Here is a 20,102-nt window from a genome sequence, read left to right as displayed (position 1 = left end):
GGGGAATGTCTAACCTAGTCTCGGTTTTGTACGTCCGTCCTGGTTATTCCTCCTCCAGATCCTCCTTATCTTTCTCTTTCTCTTTCTCAGGGATAGAAGTACGCAGGGTAATGGGGCGTGAATGTCAAACGGGAAGGGGATTGACAAAGCTGGTGCTCGAACCTCTTTTATTTTTCAGCTCTCACCCCGTCGCGACGCCGCGTGTGTACAGCTCGACTCGCATCTAAATGGTAATATCCTCTCCACTCTGACCGACGGAGTGGGTGTCTCAAAAAATCACCCCCTACCGCCCTTCCTCCCTCCCCCCCAGCCGCTGTAGTCCCGTATTGTTGCCATCCGTCTACTGTTCGTACGTATTTAGTCTTGTGCACACCTACCATGTTCTACACGGTTCGAAACAAAAATGTCCCGGCAGGTTCGTTAAAATTTTTAGATTGATTTGAACAATTTTTTAGTGTATGACTGACAAGGAGACCTTACATGACTTGAACTCAAAAATCCAAATGGACAGCCGTTTACGAGAAAAACAAGTTCAAGTCTAGCTGGGGATACTTTTATTTACTGTTTTTAATTTTTCGTTTTTCTTTTGCAATTTTTCAGTCCATTCTCAATTTCTATGTATTACTTACATCATAGATTTATGAAAATTGTATGGATACTTAAGCATTTAATTAACATTTTCTTACGAAAAAACACGCTTTTTATAATTTCTTTTTTTTTTTACGATCTATCGTTTATAATACGTGCTTTTTATTCAATTTGTAGATATTCTATTTAACTGTCGTTCCTGTGACTTCAACTCGACTGTTTCTGACAGTAATGCTTCGGATGACTAAATTTTACTCTGTACTTTATTAAAAATTAACTGACAGATATTGAAGATAATTTTTGTTTAATTTCACGCGGAAGATCGATGAAAAAAAAAAATGCAAAATTATAAAAAGCGTGTTTTTAGAAGGAAAATACTAATTAAGTGCCTAAGTATTCATATAATTTTCATAAATTTATTATGTAAGTAACGTTGGAATTGTGAAGGGACGGTGAAAATTGAAAACAAAAAAATAATAATAGCTCCAAGGTCTCCTTGTAGGTGAAAAAAAGAAAGCAAGAATTACAAATTACACGCTCTTATGACGATTTAAACGTAAGAATTACAGAAATTTTGTGTATCAAATAACACGAATATAAAATCGATCTGCTGGAACATTATGTTTAGTTAAATTTTTCTCACCGCGTGTATGTATTGTGACACAAACGGTACTTTCGTACTTGGCTATCGCTTCGATGCCCGATTTCATCGGTGGTAAATTATACTCCGGACCCTGCTGCCCAGTTTCCACCTGACGTGAACGACCGTCAAACAAATGATTATACACACCTATATGCCCGCCATGTGAATACATACGTATAATGTATATACGTACACCTAGATGTGTGTGCTCGTAATTTTTATACGGACATTTCGGTTACGCGTATAAATAAATTTCGTTGTTTGTCAACCGGAATGCAAAACAGCCGCCGACGTTTTTCCCCGCTCGGTATTATTTAGTCCTGTTTTTCTTTTATCAGTTTACGATTTGCAAAATTTTACAGTTTGTCAAGTACCACGTTATTGTAACGTGAAGATCGTGTATAATTCACGTACGATTATTCTTATATTGCATTCTTGTTACTATTTTTTCGTTCTCATCGATCATCGATGAGACTGATTTGTGTTTTCTGAAGATCAAAACCCGCAAGGATCTGTGTTCTTCGAACGACGTGGACCATTTTTTTTTCTTTTTTTTTTTTTACTCATTCAAAACTTTTCGGGTCTGTAAAAACGTTGATCGTTGACGAAACTGTCACGGTACGTACAATAGAAGTGAAAGTTGTTCATTCGTCGTTGAAGAATTAAAAAATTTATTTCACTTGAGACGAAGAATAGGTAGATTATATAAAGTAGGAATTTTTTCCATCCACGAGCGAGGAACTGTATCATTAAACTGCCATCCTGTTAAATAATCCTGAAAACGCCGTTAGCCTCGGTAATAAAACATCCGAGATTTGTCCACCCCGCGAATCAAGGGGATGCAATCGTTGTAAGTAAGTGTTGAAGTTCGCGTCCCTTGCCAACGTTAAGTCCGAGGGTAATATCGCAGCTGTCTTATCAGCCCAGAGGAATTAGGGGGATGAGGATGAGGGTGAGGTTGAGGGGGCTGCGTGAGGCTTAATTGACAAGGTGAAAGCTTGCCCCGTCGTTAATGAGACGTAGCGCTACCTAATTATTAACGTACCTACCCTTCGCACTCGAGATGAGAGGAGCGGAGAAAAGAGGCGAGGAACGGAAAGGGATGAGTCGATTAAACGAAACAGTCAGAACGCACGCAACGATAGCGGAGAACTTGTCCGTGCGGAAGAGCGAGAAGGTGGAAAGGAGGACCCCTTTCAACGCCCAGCGTCAGCACATCCGGGGTCGGTTGATCAGCCGTGGCTCTCCAACTTCCGTTGTTCTCCCTAATTCCTCTTCCACCTTGGCTTCTTCCTCCTCCTCCGCCTCCTCCTCCTCCTCTTCTTCTTCTTCTTTTTCTTTTTCGTCTTCGTCTTCTTCTTACTCTCCGGAAGTGAGTCAGGGAAGCGTGATAGCCGGAGGCTGGATAAAAATCTAGCAATGCAGTAGACAATCCAGGAGTGTTCCAGGGGAAGGTGAGGGTGGGAATGGGGGCGGATATTCGTCGTTGGAATCCGGGATGGAAGCACCTTAGGCATTGCTAGATCCATAATTGATTGGCCTGCAGCTCTCCGCGGTACCGGTTTATACGTAGAGTAAAAGAGGAGAGGGAAGAGTGAGAAGAACTTTCAGGAATAAAGTTGAGCGCAGGGCGGAGGGAGGAGGGGAGGAGGGCCGAGCTTTTGCCACGGTGAAAAGTTTCCCTCGATGCCCTCAGGGCTTATAAACTGTACAATTTTTACACCTTATACACCGAGGGAGGATGGAGGAGGAGGGAGGTACCCACCTAACTCGGATTCTCCACTTCTTGCAACCACCCTGCAACGGTGGTCGTGTGTAGTTACCTGAAAATCTTACAGGTATACGGCTACTCTAACCACCAACGTCGGGAGAATCGCTGCGGAATCGATAATATTCGTCGGTACCTGCTGCAATTTCATCCCCCCTCCCCCTGCCTTTTTCAACCCCTCATTCGCCACCCCTTGGGAATATTTTGCCAACTTTTTCACAACTATATGCTATACAACTATCGACAATTCGTTATTAAAAACCTTGATACTGCAAAAGACGAAACGTGTTACCACTTCGTTGAAACTTTCGTCTTCGGAGGAAAAAAAAAGAGACAGAGAGAGAGAGAGAGAGAGAGAGACGTTTATTCGTCCTGGGACAAGTTCCCTTGGGCGATGTAACATACGTGTGACACGAAATGTGCAGTAAAACTCAAAATTGAAATTAAAATTAAAACTCGAGTTGTAGGAATAACGCATTGAAGGGAGAAAACAATAGATAAATATAAATAGAACCAAATTAACGAATAAGTAGAGAAAAAATTATTAAATAGGTAAATAAATAAATAAATAAGGTAAAAATGACGAGTATAGTAAAAATAAAAGTAAAAATCATACAAGCTAGAACAGAAGAAAATTGATAGGACAATTTGAAAGAATGAGCATTAAAAATTAGAATTACAATTCATTCACATTGGTACAAGTCCTCTTAGACAACAAGAAAGTTGACGTAGTAAAACATGAAACGTAATATTACAAAAATAACGCGACAATGAAATAACAAAGTATAATAAGTAAATAAAGAAAAGATGTAATAAATATGCAGCACAACTTTGGGCACACGTATATACATGTATATTTTGTAAGAAAAAAGAGAATTACTATCATCATGTTACAACGTGAAAGTTGTATGAAAAGTTTTGAAAAATTTTTTCAAATTGTCTGAGTTGATTCGCTTGAACTTGCAGTTCAGACAATTTATGATAATGGTAAATGTAAAATTCGCGGTGAATTTGTTCGCGAACAAAGTATTATGAGGCATACCTTTACAAAGAAGGTAAGGGAGGGGGATGGGGATGGAGATATGACGTTGCGACGTTTCTGGTAAATCAAGGTAACGAGGAAACGAGCCGTGGTTATTGTCGGATCTGGTGGAGCGCGTTGGCGAGTAGCGAGTTTCTCCTTATAATACAAATGGCATCTTCAAGCACTGCATACCTCGACTTTGCCGAATAAATTAGCGCTGCCCTTCCCTTATTTTGCCCGCTCTCCCTTGTTCCCAAAAGCTTGAGAAATCCCCGAGGCCAAGGGGAGGAGGAGGTGGGGAAAACCGCGACTGACTGCAGGATAGGAAGAAACGCGCGGTCTTTGCTCTCTCGCTTTGCCGCTGCGGCCCTTAGGCGGTCCTTAATAATAAATTCATATCTCTACGGCCTGCCTGCTTCCGCCTTCCCCTAGTCCCTCTTTTTTCCCTCCCTCCCCTTCTCCTTCTCTTTCTCTTTCTCTTTATCCAACTCCGTTTGCCGCCGCTGCCGCGTTCGGTCCGCGACTACAAATCTCCTTTTTATGCCGCTTAATAAAACTCGTCTGACATATCTCTGACTGCTACCACTTAATTTCGGGTGACTCTCCCCTAACTCGGCATTCGGCGCCGCTTATTTTCCTGCTCCTTCTTCTTCTACTTCTTTTTTTTTTTTTTTTTTTTTTTATTCTTCTTTTTCTTTTCCCTCTCCCCTCACCTTCCCGACCTCTTACCTTCCTTTATTGCGGACTGTGACGGCAAACCGGAGAAATTTCAAAGCGAATGATGTTTGAAGAAGATTAAAAGAAAATAAAAAATAAATAATAACGAACGGAAAAACCTTTCAATTTTCAAACCGCAGGTAATTCTCTTAATTATCTCGGATCTTCCCGGATATTACCGAGCCCTGTATCCATCCGATATCGTCACGACGACTCGCGACAAATTCGTTCGTTCAACTCGGGCAGGATGGCAGATCGCTTATCCTATTCAAATTTAAATTCTTATCTCCAAGATATGGAAAAAGAACGAACGAGGAGGAAGAAAAGAAAATTTTCCGTACAATTTCCCGTCTCATTGATAGTTGGAAATCGGTATTTTCTCGTACTCTCTTATCGCAATAATCGAGGACTTGTTTTTGCATATTAATTCCGAGAATAAAAACACAATTATTCATCAAGATGCAGAGAAAACTTTTCTCTCATCTGAGATAGGATCCTGAGTGTTTTCTTATTTTTTTTTTTTTCTTTATATATATACGTCGTGATCCTTACGTTAGCACCGCGTCCAGTAACAATGAGAGCTGATCCTTTCCCTCAGCTATAATATCACCTCACCTTTGCGGTCCATACCCCAGGTTTCATTTGCCGCTGGCCGTTTCGGACTCGCGGATATTATTATTTTCGTTTTTTTTTTTTTTCTTTCTTTCTTTCTTTTTTTCTCTTTTTGCGCGCGGACCAGGCCTTTTATGCTAAACGGTGAAAATAGGGTGCGGGGGAAGATGTGTGCCGAGGGTGGTGGGGGCAGGGGGAGGGGAGGCTTCATTTGAATGCCGCTAATGCGAAAAACCGATGCATGCTAATGGAGAGGGAGAAAGGCGGTGAGGTTGGGGGGTGAGGCGAGGGAATTGCGCGCGTTTGCACGTGTGTGTGTGTGTGTGTGTGCGTGCGAGAGAGTCAGCTCGCCTCGCCTCGCCAGCACGTATGCCGTACAACCCTTTACGTCATATGCATACGTTACGAGCGGCACATTTACATATACGGCCACCTATGCTAATCTGTTATGTATGTATACGTCGTGTACCTGCTACAGAAGCAGGCTGGTTAGCTGCCGGAGGGGCGAGGAGAGAAGCGTTGCGCACGATTAGTGCGTACACCCTGTATAACCTGTGTATATATGTACAGTGTGTAATGTGCAACACAGGTTACCGTATTTATGTATATTTATTGTACGTATCGTTGGCCGCGTTATGTGTCGTCCCGACTATGCAGATACTTACTGTACAAACGAATAGTCCCGTCCGTTTCACCTCGTGGATTTTTCGCCACGCATTTATAGGTGCCGAAATCATCTTTCTGTAAATAAGGCGATGCGAAGAAGGTTTAGACGGATATTGTACACTGTGGTTGTGAAACATTTACACATACTTTTAATTTTTTTGAAAGTTGGATGGGATAGGTAGATTTGCAGTTTTTCGCTAAAAAATTTTTTACCGTTGCCTGAACGACGCGTTGAAATTTTGAAAAACGAACATTTTCGGGGATTTCAAAATTGAGATATACGCAAATCCTTTGGTACGTCGGAACAAAACTTCTTGTCAAATCAGAAATGTGTGTGGATTTCTTTTTTTTTTTTTTTGCGCACGAGATTCATTCTTCGGTAAAAATATCGAACGAAAAAAAAGCCAGTAAACGTCAGGTTATAAGGATTCTCCTAAAGTTTTGAAAAAAAATTTACAAAAAATTAATAATAATAATTTGATTAGGCGGTATTTAATATTGGGTCACATTCCTCCGGTTTCGGGTTAGCGCTTATCCGCTGTAAAGGAACGAGAGAAATAAAGACCAGTGAAATATTTTAATATTTGAAAGTTAAACAAATGAGTTTCCTACGAATTTCAACATGGATTTTACCGTACTAAAAAAAATCGCACGCATCTTAGGCTTCGCAAAAACTTTTGTTTCGTCGTAGAAAACATAGCCAACGAAGGATTTAAGGATATTTTAATTTTGAAATTCCCTAAAACAGCCATTTTTCGAAACTTCAACGTTCTTTAGTATAAAATTTTTTTCATCCCAGAAAAAGTGGAAAAATCTCGGAGAAGATCGAAATCTAAAAAAAAAAAAAAAAACGCTTTTCCGAACCACTCTAGGGTAATTTTCAAATTATAGGATCTACCTCAGAGACAGTTTTCAAAGCTGACTAAGAAAATTCGGGCTAAACATTTTTCAAGTACTTACCGTTAAACTGTGAATGGTCAACTGCATGTGAGTTTTGTATGACGGTTTGTCGGGAAGAGTAACCGCCCTGTGTTTCTCGCTGTCGTGAATCATGTGTCCGTCCTCGCGGGTCCAGTAGTTTAGGGATGTCGGGTGTGCCTCGGAGTGACACTCGAGGGTCACCGAGTAGCCGAGGGGTGCTCCGACTAGCTGATGAGGTATCCACAGCATCGGCGGAACTGTAACACGATTGCGGAAAGTGCGGATATAATAACCTTGATCGCGCTGTCGCACAGGAGTTTCGGTATTTTTATAATCTGCCTCCCGTTTTTTGCTCTCTCTTTAACTTCCCGTTTTTCGTCTGTTTTCAGAGACCAAAGGAAGTTATTGCTGTAATCACCCGGACAACGAGAAGGTGAGTTATTATTGAATCTCTACATTTTGAAGTTTAGACAATCACCTCCGATCATTTTGAAGAAAACTCTAAAAATATTCCGATTTCGGTAGAAATTGGTAGACGGAGGTTTTTTTGGATCACCGATAACGCATCCAAGGTCAGACTTCCAAAATTTGTAACAGTGGATCCATTGTAATGGTTCGAAATAAAAAAGAAGTCGTCATATTTCCATGTAATACGGTATTCGAGGGCCTTGAAATCGTTAATTACGAATTAGAATTTATAGTTCGAAATTTGAATCGGACATTATTCTTTTTCTGTTTCCATAAACTTGTAAGCTGCAGTGTGAGAGCGGGAAGTTCGAGGGCTGGTTCATGTCCAGTCTAAAGCCGCTTGTTAAACTGCGTATACAAGTTATCAATTTCAACATCTGAATGTCGATTCGCGAACAACCGCCGTCGACTGTAAAACCGCGTCGACGACGCGGGAATCGATTTCCGCAGAATCGAGGTGACTCGTCGGTCTCGCAAGAGGCGCACCTCGTCTCTCGTTTTTCGTTTCACGGGGCCCGCTGTTTCATCTCGGCTTAGCAATATCGGTTCGATGAAAGCTAATCTAATTTCGATCAACGGACAGAGATAATGCGATAATACATTTTGATCCACCGTTTTCATTCGCTCTGCATTAACAACGCATGCCGCGTGTCTCTCTATTAACCCAGCACTTTTTCACTACTTTTTTCATCCGGTTAGTACGGCACTGTGGTAGGCAATTTTCGTCTCACTATTGACGTCCTGCGGGACGGACTGCAGCCGGTTCTTGGCCCGAGGGTGAAAGGTGAGACGGAGAGAAGAGGGAGAGGATCGCGAAACCGATAGGAAAGCACGTAGATGTAAATGACTCTGTAAATAAAAGCTCTGGTCGTTCGGCCTCGCTTGCCGTTGCTCTTCCTTTCCTCCTCCTCCTCCTTCTCCTTCTCTTCAGCAGACCAGGACCTCCTCCGCACGCTGCTTCTAGCCTCCAGGCTCTCCGAGGAATTCCTGTTTAGAGCCTCGCAGACCGTTGAGAGAAGGCGGAAAGCTCGGTTCCAGATCCTCGAAACTCCGTCCCTCCTCCTCTTCTTCCCCCTCTCGCTCTCACTCTCTCTCTCTCTCTCTCTCTACAGGTACCGACTATTGTACTCTTAAAGTAGATTCCGTTATCAACTCCGGGGAATCCGAACGAACGAATAAACGAACGAACGACGATACGATAATTCCGATCTAAAACGACCCTCTGCGTCCACGCTGTTGCAGTCGAGAGAGCGCGATAACCGACATCCTCCCTCTCCTCCCGTGTTTCCATCCCTCCCGCAGTCAGGATATTCATACCGATTACCCGCCCGAGCCGGCAACTGTATAACCATTCTATTTCCCCCATTATCGAACCTTATCTACTCAATTAATCGACGAATGAAGACTATACCTATATCGCTGTAGTTCAAACATACGTTCTCACCTCTCAATCTATACTTGAAATTAACCCGTTCACTTTGAAATGAAAATATTTACTCAAAATGATATTTACTGTACGGTGCGCAATATCAACAATCTCTTAATCATTGTAATGTTTTTTCGGCGTCGTAGGTCAATCGAGAACTAAAGTCTCATTTTTAATTTCGGATTTTTGAAGGGGGTGCCCTCCTCAGAACTGTAATTAGCTTATTTACAATCACAAAAATTGGAGTCAACAATCATGATACAACCGTCCAAAGAAAAAACAACTAATCATCTTATACTCGCATTAAGCATACGTGAAAGAATGAACTTATCAGGGTCTTTCGGTAATATCGTGTCAACGCACATGTACGTATTAACAAGATTTTCAGCAACATCGACAACCATTACCGGTAATTAAAAACGTGGCCTTAGAGAAAGAAAGGAACAAGGAGAATCACAATATTTTTAAACAAGAAGGACAAAACCTAATGTAGAGTAAAAACTTCATAGTTATTGTCGATAAAAAACCGATTATTCGGATAAAATGTCTTAAAATTATCAAACTCAATCGTAACGTGGATATTATTCGATGCTATAGATCGGTCTGGAGTGTATTTCGATCACTTTGGAGAGAGCTGAGCGAGAGAGATGAGAGAAAACGGGGCGCGGAGGGAAAATTTTGGCAGCACTAGGTGTCTGCGGGCAAACAGTCGAGAATTATTTCGGATATCTTAAGCTCCGACTATTCGCGTGGAGTTGGTGAAACGAGGTATGGTGGAAAGGGGCGGGAGGATGGAGGAGGAGATGGCTCTGGATGGCGCGTAGGGGATCTGACACCTTCTTAAAATGCAAAACATTTCGTCCGAGAGTGAGAAAGGGGAATATCCTTCGCGTCCTTATTGCTGGCACGAGTTTCGCGTGTACCGAGAATTCGGAATTCTCTCGCCCGCGGTGACGGGCGACATCACAGCGTGTCGGTGCGGAGTATGGCTCTACGGTGTGGTCCCACACCTTGACTGGAAGATGAGAGGAGAGACTGGCTCCCTCCCTTTCCCTGATTCTGGTTCCCATACCGCACGCCTTTTCTGATATAATACGTACGCCCTGAGCCGGGCGTCGCGATGCAGCGCATCTATGACTGTTGCACCGACGGAATACCAGATATCAAAACTCAGAATCAGCATTCACCGCGTGCCGATCCTCCGGTCCAGGCTCGGTACTCCCAATGAGATGATCACTCGAGCCATACGATAAAAGTCATGCCCGTAGAAGTTCCGCAGACGCGGAGTGTACCTGCATATACGCTGGGGTGGTTGGTTTTTCAACTTTTTTTGTTTTAAGGTATCACTCGAGAAATTTGTGACAAATGTTGAAAAAAAACTTTCGTAAGTACCTGGAGGAGGTAGGAAAATATTCAGAGGTCGCTACCGAGTACTGGAATTTTTTTTTACTTATTTTTATGTTTATACACCTTACGGACTTGAATAGACATTATATTATTTGTTTTGTATCGTGGTTCAATTAATCGTTCACCAATCAACAGCAAACTGCGCCCAACAATTCCGCAATTGGCTGTTCTCGTCTTTTATCCGAAAGATTAATCGTCTCGGAGAAATTTGGATAACAGTTTTTGTTATCGAAATAGAAGTATCGCATCACCTTGATGTCCCTGTTTCGTTTTCGATACTGATTCTTATGAACAATGATTAATCGGACCACTATACGAAAAAAATATACTAATATACATACAAGTCCGTAAGGTGCAGACATAAAAATAAATAAAAAACATAACAATAATTGCTGCTTATCTCTAAATATTTTCTTACTTCCTACAGGTTGTACGACGGTATTTTTTTCAGTATTTGTCACGAATTTTTCGAGTAGCACTTTAAAAGAAAAATGGAAAGAAAAAAAAAACAACCACCCTAATGCGTGCATATTTAGCACACCTTTCCTCGACGTTGCAAGGAGGAAAAAAATGTACGTACCTACATCGTGTCGAAATGAACGTACATACATACCTATGCACACATGCATGTTATATATTTTTCCAACACCGCGGTGAATTGTCTGTACAACCCCGTGAGTGCCCACCCCACCCTTGAGCGATAGTTAAATAATTTGCCGTCTCGCGTTTCTCAACTTGTGGAATTGAATGTAACGAAATGGAGGAAGAGTAACAGGAAGAGGAACAGGATGTGGAATTATTAACGAAATCCGCGTGCTTGGTGGGGCACCAGCTCTCTCCGACATCGCGTAACGGTGAGTGGGAGAGAAGAGAGAAAAGGGGCAAATGCACAGGCGTCGAACAATGCGGTGCGTTGGACGGTAGCTAATTCAGCTGGAAGTTAAACAATGTTAAAATGTAGCACGATCGGGAGGCTAGCGAATTCACGGCACGACCGCACCTCACCGGAGTTCCGGACGTCGCGGAGGATTGGTTATAGCCGCTGGCTAGAAAACCTCGCGTTTTCCTCTTTATACCTCCTTTCCTCCCTCTCACGTTCCCTTCCGCAGCGACGGCGACGACGTCCTCGGACGCGTTCGTTAACCGGGGGTTGGGACTCGACCTGCAGCTCACCTCCTATATCATCTCCTTTTTCATGCTCCTCATGCTTCTGCACCACCGCTGATTCGGACCGCAGACCAAGGCCGTCACCATCCCCCGTTCCATGCCCCCATCCCCACCCACCCCTTGTCACTCCGCGTTTCAACATTTTCCGGGTTATTGGACTGACCCGGAATTTTAATCTCATTTAACGCCGAGATATCTAATCCCTACCCCTCCTGCCCCTCCCATCGCTCGCTTTTTCTACCACCCATAACCGACATTTTCGCGCTTATACTCGTCGGATGGGAATTTGATATAGTCGTTGAGGTGGTACGGAAGGTCGGAAAAATGAGAAGGAAACGCGAAAAGATTGGGGGGGCGGGGGATCTCTTTTTTTTCAAACACGGTTTAATCGATAATACCGAGAAGATTTTTTTAGATATTTATAAGCGATGGAATTTTTTTTTTTTTTTTTTTGCACTCTTGTCAATCCCTCATTCGATAAAATCGTGACCCTCTGATCCGATGTTGGAGAGATAGAGAGTGAGAGAGAGAGAGGTAGGGAGAGAGAAAGCGAGAGAGAGAGGACGAAGAAGGGCGAGGGAGATGAGACGGGAGGTGGATGGGTATAACAGATTTAAGCCATTGAGCCGCGTCGAGGAATGCCAAACGGAAATAGCTGACTGAATTTTCGGTATCCATATATACGTACACACCGGTAAAGGAATCCGGGTGGGTAAATTCATCTCCGGCTGATTTTGATTTCTCATAGAGTAACGCGCGTGCCTCGGTTTCACCATGATGTCAGCAGATTTTCACATCTACGGTATTAGGATTAATAGTATACATTATGTAACAAGGAAATAAAGCCGAAGATTATTCCCGCCGGTAGATTTACTCCCTTAGTAAAGAGAGGGAATAATGCGCTTTATACTTTCGTCCCGATTCGTAGGGCAAAAAAGTTAACGTTACGAACGAGTCGGGAGTAAACAAAATAATAGGGTGAATCGGATGACTTTGCCAAGGTATAATCTAACCAAAGCAAACGTAAATTCCATTTTCACGGCGGTCTATAACGGACGTCTCGATATCGATATGCGTCAGTGGGCATCGAGTGCAAGAGCGAGCAAGCATCGGTGCACGCGCATCTTGCGGTATTGTGTGGATGGCTTTTGAGCTCGTCAATTCTGTACACAGTCTGGAGTAGCAATGGGATGATAGCTGGATGCCAACGTGGAGGATAGATTCCTTTGTCGCACTCGACATCCTTGAGACTGCTGGCTAGGTTGCAGTCGCAGTTGCTGCCTAGGGGCTGCAGGTGTGTATCCACCTACGACGAACTCCGATGGTACGGGAAGACATGCCGCACATGCATATACGCGCAACCAACTTCCTATGTCGCGTCTGTACGTACACATAACGCGATATGGATGAATGTGTAATGCTTGTTGCGGATGTATGTTTCACCTTCGTTTGTACATACATTGCGGCGGAATTGGCCAACAAGGAGAAGAGATAACTAGCGCGAAGAAAACAGGTTCTAGTGAGTCTCTCTCTCTCTCTCTCTCTCTCTCTCTCTCTCTCTCTCTCTCTCTCTCTCTCTCTTTCTCTCTGTGCTACTGCCGTTTCTATACATCCGTGTCTGTACTGTACATGCGGTTACTTCTCAGAGCAGAGAACCGCGTGCAACAGCAGTCGTCGAGTTCCAATTTAATTGATGGCGGAGTCTCGAACTCTCGGCAAACATCAGCTGCGTCGAAGACCGACGTTTGTTCTGCCTGATTAAGGGCTGAGCAAACAAACGTTAAGAGTACAAAGCTCGGTCACGGGAAGGATCGGAAGAGGGAGGATACCCGGTCTACGTTTGGCCGTAGGGTTTGGAAAAAAGTGGATGATGAAAAACGGAAGGGAAAACGGGTAATGGAAGAAGAAAACGAAAGTAAATAAACAAAATAAATGAGAGAGATGCTAATTAAGGGGTATCGAATAACGCTCCGAAAGAATATTGCAGGAAACAACAGCGTGCATAAAAGTAAACAAATATCCTCCTCCGATCTCACGATTCTTCTTCAACGTCACATCTTGGCGTCTTGGATTCTCACTGTCTCATGCCGGGTGCACGAAGGGAAACAAGGAGTCGAGTGACCCGCCACTTTTCCATTGGTATCGCTAACGTCTGAAGCGGTATCGATCAGGGATTTCGCCGTGCGCAAAAGATATCCGCAAAATACCTGGCCCTGCCTATCTTCCCGTCGTCGGTATCCCGTATAACCATGTAACGCAGATTCCGGGGTGCGAGAGGAAAGAACCGGAGGAAAGACAGCCGGCCGTCTGCCGAAGGTGAGTCAGAACGGAGGTATTGTCGCATTAACATTCCTTTCGTGTGAAGAGGGTGCCGAGCGAAGTGCCGCGAGGAGGGTAGGATTTGATTATGGAGGGTTGAACGGGGATGGGAAAAGGGTGAGGGAAAGGGAAAAGGAATCGGGGGGGCTTACCGCCGACGTCTACGTGTTCCTGTCTCTTTCCCTCTCTCGCTCCCTGCTCGTCGCTTCTCGTGCATCTGGAGCAGAGCTTTACTTTCACTATCTGATGCTTCTTCTCCAAGTCCTTTCGAGGGATTCTCGAATTAGACTCATCCTTGCTACCCAGACCGTGACTGGGACGGGCGCATCCTTGAACGTTGCTTACGTTTGTAAAATTCCTACTCTCGTTTTTTCATCCTATCGGTAAGGCCTGACTTCACAGGTATGCAAAAAACTGCACAGGTTTTTTTATACCGTTTTTTTTTTTTATAGATTTTTACTCACTGAAACCGGGAAAAATACTCAAACAATTCCATCACGTCAGGTTGTTTTCCTTAACTTGTGTTTGTAGTTTCATTTAGAAAAGAAGAAAAGGTTTCATAGGCAAATGCGAATGAACATTAAACGTTGAGTACACTTCATGAAGAAATTGTGCGTTTAATTTTATAAGAAATATAATTTATAGTTCATTGTAACGAAATGGTGGTCTTGTCATTACTTTAATGCTTTTTTTATGCAAACACCTCGTATTTTTAAAAAATACTGTACGTCATGGAGGGAAATGGAACTAATTTTTGGATTCACTTCAGTCCTATGACGCGAAAATGGGAATTTGTACAAATTACGGTGAACGACTGAAAGGTCATAGCTGAGGTGGGGGCGTTAATTATTATCGATCGATTGACAACCTTTTACCTCGCGTGAGTGGCTAGACTCTTACATTACATCCATGGAAGAGTTTCTTGGATAGTCTTGAGTTCGTTGAGAAGATGTGCCCGTGGTACTTCAGAAATACTTTCACCCCTGTCGCTGCAGCTATGGGAGGGTAATAAGGGAGGGAAGTCGTTGACTCAACCAATGTATAAGGGATGAAGATGATCCCCCGGCAAGTATAATTGTAAAATTAGGTTTCATAACGCTGGGTAAAATTATCGAAGAAGAAATTGAGTTCCGTTCGTTCGTTACGACGTTGACTTTACATTGGACAATTATATTATACCTACGAACGCGTGTACTCTGAAATAGACATCAAGAAAGACGACAGCGGGTGGATTATTCGCTGATTAACCTACCGGGTCATTAGCGTTGTTGTAATAACGGAAGTAAGAAGAGAAGAAGTAGGAACAATGTTATTATTACCGACCTCTTTCAAAAGGAAACGATCGTCACGATTAATGGTCAATGCTTTCAACGTTTTTATCTTTGTATTTATTTTTCTGGAATATAACCGAGTAGAAATTAACAACCCTTGATCGCAAAGTTCTTTTGTCATCGTACATATTGCAGCGAGAAAGATTTAATTGCCAGCGAAATTTGACAGTGTATAATAATATCAGATATACGTATCTAGATACACGTTGTTCGACAAATCATGATAATGAAGTTGGTAATTTTACTGTAACGATGCATGTTTAGAAAAACACGTTACTCTTCAGCTATTGCAATGTCCGAAGTTTAGCAAACCACGATGAACATGACATACTCTTATTTTGAAAAATCAACTCCTTCAAAACCATTTTAAAACTGCGTAATGTAATGATTTTTTCACCCGATGCTTCGTTACGTTAACGTTACTAACTTCAGCCTGGTGACAAATTCGGGTTTTCATTCTCCCTTCCTCTTGATCACGTTTATCCGAATCCTTTTACTCCTGACATGGGTGACGTGATATGGTTGGACTAGGACAACGTCGCGTCGGTTGGTACATTCCTACTTGGCGGTTCTGCGGACGCTTAAAAGGGGTCCTTGGTCTTCCCTCCGGTGTTTCGAACCTTGCGGACCAGACCACGCGACTCAACGCGGAATCAACAGGCTGGCAAGAGAGAGGAAGAGAAAGAGAGAGAGAGAGAGAGGAGGAGGGAAAGTTACACCGTAGTGCGTATAGCATCCCGTTGAGGAAAACTCTCAACGATCTCGGTCGCGGCGCTTTTCTCTTTCTTTGTCTTTATGTCAAGCTTCAGCCGCATTCTATTCCTCACTGTGCTTTCACTTCCGCAATTCCATTCACGTCACTCGGACAAAAAATCCGGTTTTTACGACACGATTTTTGATCGCGATTATCGTATGTTTTACGTCGATAAAACTATGCATGTATTTAGCTCCTACTTTAAAGGAGCCTCTACGTAGGACTTAGAGATAGTCAAGTATGTTCTATTTCAATGCAATATCGGACCCTGATTTGACGCTGAAAGGGTCCTCAATTTACTGATTTACCAAATTTAGGCTCAAAGTAGGGTATGTTTGGAACCTCCTGCTCGCTTGAAACCTTCCTTCAATGCGCAAAATCCTAACCCGCTGATAAAGATTGAACGATTCTGATTGATTATGGTAGAAATACAAAAGATACGATTAAAACGTATGAAATCTAATTGAAATACCAATAAATGGGAATCGGTTTACACAAGCCTTTAATCGTATTTTCTGTATATTCAATCAGTTGAAAGTGATTTTGTATTCGTGAGAACGTTGAATGAATACATTTGAAATGCGATACTTAATTTTGATACAAATGTTATCAAAACTCGTCAAAATTATGTCGAAATAGCCCTTGGATTATTCATTGTTAACACTCGAATGTCGCTGTAATAATTATATCTATATATGAGGAGTTACAGGTTCAATGGAGGATCTGTAAAATTGAATAGTGTGAAAATGGTTTCAATCGTCTACCGAGAACGTCAAAGTAGGATTTGATACTTTAATTTTCAGGAGTTGGAGGTTCGATGTAGGCTTTGTCCTTAAATTTTTGTACGTAGAGGGTCAATGTAGGATTTCTGGGTTCAGTTTCCTTCAAAGTAAGTTTATATGTATTTCGGCTTCGGTCGAGTCGAGCTACAGTTAAAATAACGGGGAGAGGGTTGATAATTGATCAGACAGAAGGCGACATTGTGAGATTGTGAAAAAAGTTTCAAAGATGCTACGTAGTTTTGTCAGATTTCAACAAACCAACACGCGAGGGTTTTTTCCTATATCTTATTCTTCATAACTGTGCTCCGTATTCGCGTAGTTCAGTCTCTGACCCCACATTTTGGTGTTCGAAATTATTTAGTGACGAAAAATTGGTCGATCGATTAATAGCAGGACGCTGCACAGAGAAACCCGTTATGAATAAAAGAGCGCGATGTCCACGCGGAGGAGTGAAACTTATTTATTCTTAAATGCGTTGGGCGAGGAGAAATAAAAATGAAACAGGGAGAGAGAAAGCAAGAAAGAAAGAAAGAAAGAAAGAAAGAACGGAGTCTCTACATATCCCATTACGTCGACACTAGCTTTGAATACAAAAGTTAGATTTTATTCTCCTCGAGTCTCGCATGGCTCGTCGTTCGTTCCTCCTCGAGTTTCTCGCTCTTTCTATCGTCTTCTTCAATGAAACGACGACTCACGCAAGCCCCCGAGTATAGGTATCGCCGTCTATTCGACATACGACACGTCGCCCTGAATTTCAAGTCGACTCGTCTCGACGCCATTTCGCCATCGTCCCGGCCACAGAGCGAGGGGAAGAAGAAATAGGCCACGACGAACCGACGCCGAGATTTCCAGAACCATCTATATTGTAATTTGGAAAACAGGTCTTGAGTTTTCGCCCGTCAACTCGGTCCGATTCTGGGATAGCCGTTCACTTCTTCTTATCCTCGAATTCGCAACGAAGCGTAATTTTATCCACCGGATCACTTGACACCGTACACGTCGATGAATCAACCGTGTGAATCGAAATTTGCGCAAACAAGCCAAGCGTCGATCATGCACCAATTCGCACACGTCGTATACTACCAATGTACGACACTTGAAGTGGCGCGCTTTTTCTCACCCTGGATACCAAATCCGTAAGGAAGATGGAGATAGAATGAGAGATTGGTGGAAGTAAGGCAGCCATCCGGTAACAGGGATGATTATTTTAGCCCCTAGTAATTACTTCCCCTCCGTTTTACCCTTCTTTCCATCGTTTCTCCTCGTCGCCTCGGCACAACGTCTGCCACAAAGAGCCCGGGCAACATCTTGCTGGGATTAGACTCGGAGGAGCCGATAATACGGAGGTGGTTGTAACGGTCCCGCAGTCAAAATCATGAAAGGGACTGAGAGGGAGGAAAAGGAGGAGGGAAAAGTTGTTACGGACCGGAGAGACACGCTCTTCTTTGCCCGGTCGAACGGTTCGATGAAGGTGTCGGCGGTTGGGGCTGGAGGTTCGTGGTTTGGGGCGCCGAAGGTAGCGAATGAAGAATCGGCGATAATAACAGTGGGTAGCAACGCCGAACGAGGAGCCCGCTAAGTGATCGTAAGCCTCATTGTGGCTCCGGCACCCATTTCCCGGCCATTGTCACCCGCCCCGTGATCTCGTACTCCTCTCATCGAGGAATCTATTTAGCAATCTTGAATTGCCTCGCGCCGTGACGACGACGAGGCAACTAAAATGAACGAGTACCTACGCTTGTACCTATAACCGGGAGTGAAAAAGGAGGAATGCAATGTAACAGCTGGGAAGAAAGAGATAAGCTGGCTGGAGAAGAAAGTCGGTGAATGCGGTTGGATGTGTAAGGTAAGGGTACCGGTTATATCGACCCTGTCCTGATTATTGAATTTTTTTCGTTGCATCTGATTGATCCTTAGAGACCATTCAAGTATTAGTTAACGCTAAAACAGGGGTAGGATATTCAGAGAAACGTTGGCAAATGTTATCGTGTAGTGGTAGGCTTTCCAGACAAGCGTTGGCTGACATAGAAAACTCGAAGCGCGTCCTCAAAGCTAACACACCGCCTACTTGAGAATTGTGAAAAAGTGTTGTTTAAAACGATGTGTTAATAATGCACGAATTGCAACAACGTGTAATGCATGCATTTAAGAAGATAGACGATATATAACGTATTTCATACTGAACAAATAATGAATTCACGTTTTACTGAACATTTTTAACGTGTATTAACAATTAATAATAATCAATATTGATTAAAGTTGGAATGAATTGATCAGGATGTGAATGTAAGTGGCATTTCTGCCATTTCCAGGCAATGAATCGATTTGCCAATGAACTTTACAAAAAGTGTTAGCTAATACTTGAATGGCCCCATTACTTATAAAATTACGAAAAATACAAAATATACAGTGCTTAATCCTAATCTGATCGAGAAATTCACAATTTGTGCCGTAAATTTAGAATTTTGGAAAATAAGAGGTTCGATAACTGAGTCGAAACGTGTCAATAACTTGTAGACTTGCCTTACTTGTATCGCAGGTACTAATATACGTATGCAAGCATGCGGAAAAAGAAATTATGTTACATGTACGCGAACGGGAAATTTTTATATTTTAATTGAGGAAAAGTTGCGGGAGATGATCGCGTGAGCAGTTGAGCGGCAGTTTGAAATTGGATAAAAATCGTTAGTTATGTACTTGATCGGGAGTTTCGAGGGGGGAGACTTCAACACACCAGCTGCTGAAAGAAATTGGATATTTAGTCGTTTTTAGGCCGCGGGGAGCGCGAAGAGGCGACACTTGCCAACTCGGCGCGTAAATCTCGCTCGAATTCCCGCCCCCACTCTTCCTCTCTCTCTCTCTCTCTCTCTCTCTCTCAACCCCTCGAGATAAAGCTACGTGGTTCACCCCCTCTAACCTCCTCCTCCTCCTCCTCCTCCTCTTTCCATGTCCCGCGAGAGGTTCTTTCGTGCCTTTCCCGAAGCCGGCTAAATTATCCCCCCGTCTTCCGCAGATTATTCTGTCAGTCAAAACGAAATTAACAAAAAGTATAAGGAAAAAAGACGGCCGGAGATGGAGCGAGCAAAAGAGAGTGAGCGAGTGAGTGAGCGAGCGAGTGAGAGTGCGAGTGAGAAAGAGAAAACGAAACGGCAAAGTTTGGAATCTCGACTCTGCATGGAAATTCCGTGTACTACATAACGGACACGTAACCTACGTTGTACAGAAGCGTTATGCAAACGGTCTGCTGACACTTGTGCGTTAAACGCGGGTACTCTAACGTCCGTTTCATCGTTGGCCAAAGTGTGAAAAAAGTAATTGAAAAAGAGGAGTAAAAAACAAAATATAAATAGAATAATGGAAAAAATTAAACCCAACAAAAATCAAATAGAAACTGTATAAAATCCATCGGCTTTACTGCCGTGAAATTTCCTCGTTCTTAATCCTAATCCTAATCCTCGTGTCGTTTCTTATACATATAAACGTAAGCATGAAAGCATCGGTCGAGTATC

At 42.9% G+C, this 20,102-nt stretch overlaps 1 protein-coding gene and 1 long non-coding RNA gene across 8 annotated transcripts in view; one reads left to right on the top strand and one right to left on the bottom strand.

Moving 5' to 3' along the window:
* LOC124295531 overlaps nt 1–20,102 on the top strand; it is a 172,546-nt gene that overhangs the window by 39,847 nt on the left and 112,597 nt on the right. For all 5 annotated transcript variants that reach the window (XR_006905483.1, XR_006905484.1, XR_006905481.1 and 2 more), the window contains exon 3: nt 7,329–7,372. This is a non-coding gene — a long non-coding RNA (uncharacterized LOC124295531). The remainder of the gene's footprint in view (nt 1–7,328; nt 7,373–20,102) is intronic.
* The window catches only part of LOC107222259 (neurotrimin-like), a 122,744-nt gene that overhangs the window by 20,733 nt on the left and 81,909 nt on the right, over nt 1–20,102 (bottom strand). For all 3 annotated transcript variants that reach the window (XM_046745931.1, XM_046745933.1, XM_015661538.2), the window contains exons 6-7: nt 6,979–7,196; nt 6,018–6,093 (exon numbers count right to left, since the gene is read on the bottom strand). In XM_046745931.1, coding sequence (XP_046601887.1) covers nt 6,018–6,093; nt 6,979–7,196 — 294 coding nt within the window. The remainder of the gene's footprint in view (nt 1–6,017; nt 6,094–6,978; nt 7,197–20,102) is intronic.

Source organism: Neodiprion lecontei, chromosome 7 (assembly GCF_021901455.1).
Source record: "Neodiprion lecontei isolate iyNeoLeco1 chromosome 7, iyNeoLeco1.1, whole genome shotgun sequence".
Classification (NCBI taxonomy): Eukaryota; Metazoa; Arthropoda; class Insecta; order Hymenoptera; family Diprionidae; genus Neodiprion; species Neodiprion lecontei.
Note: the sequence above shows the minus strand (reverse complement) of the source record. Positions and strands in the feature narration are given on the sequence as shown.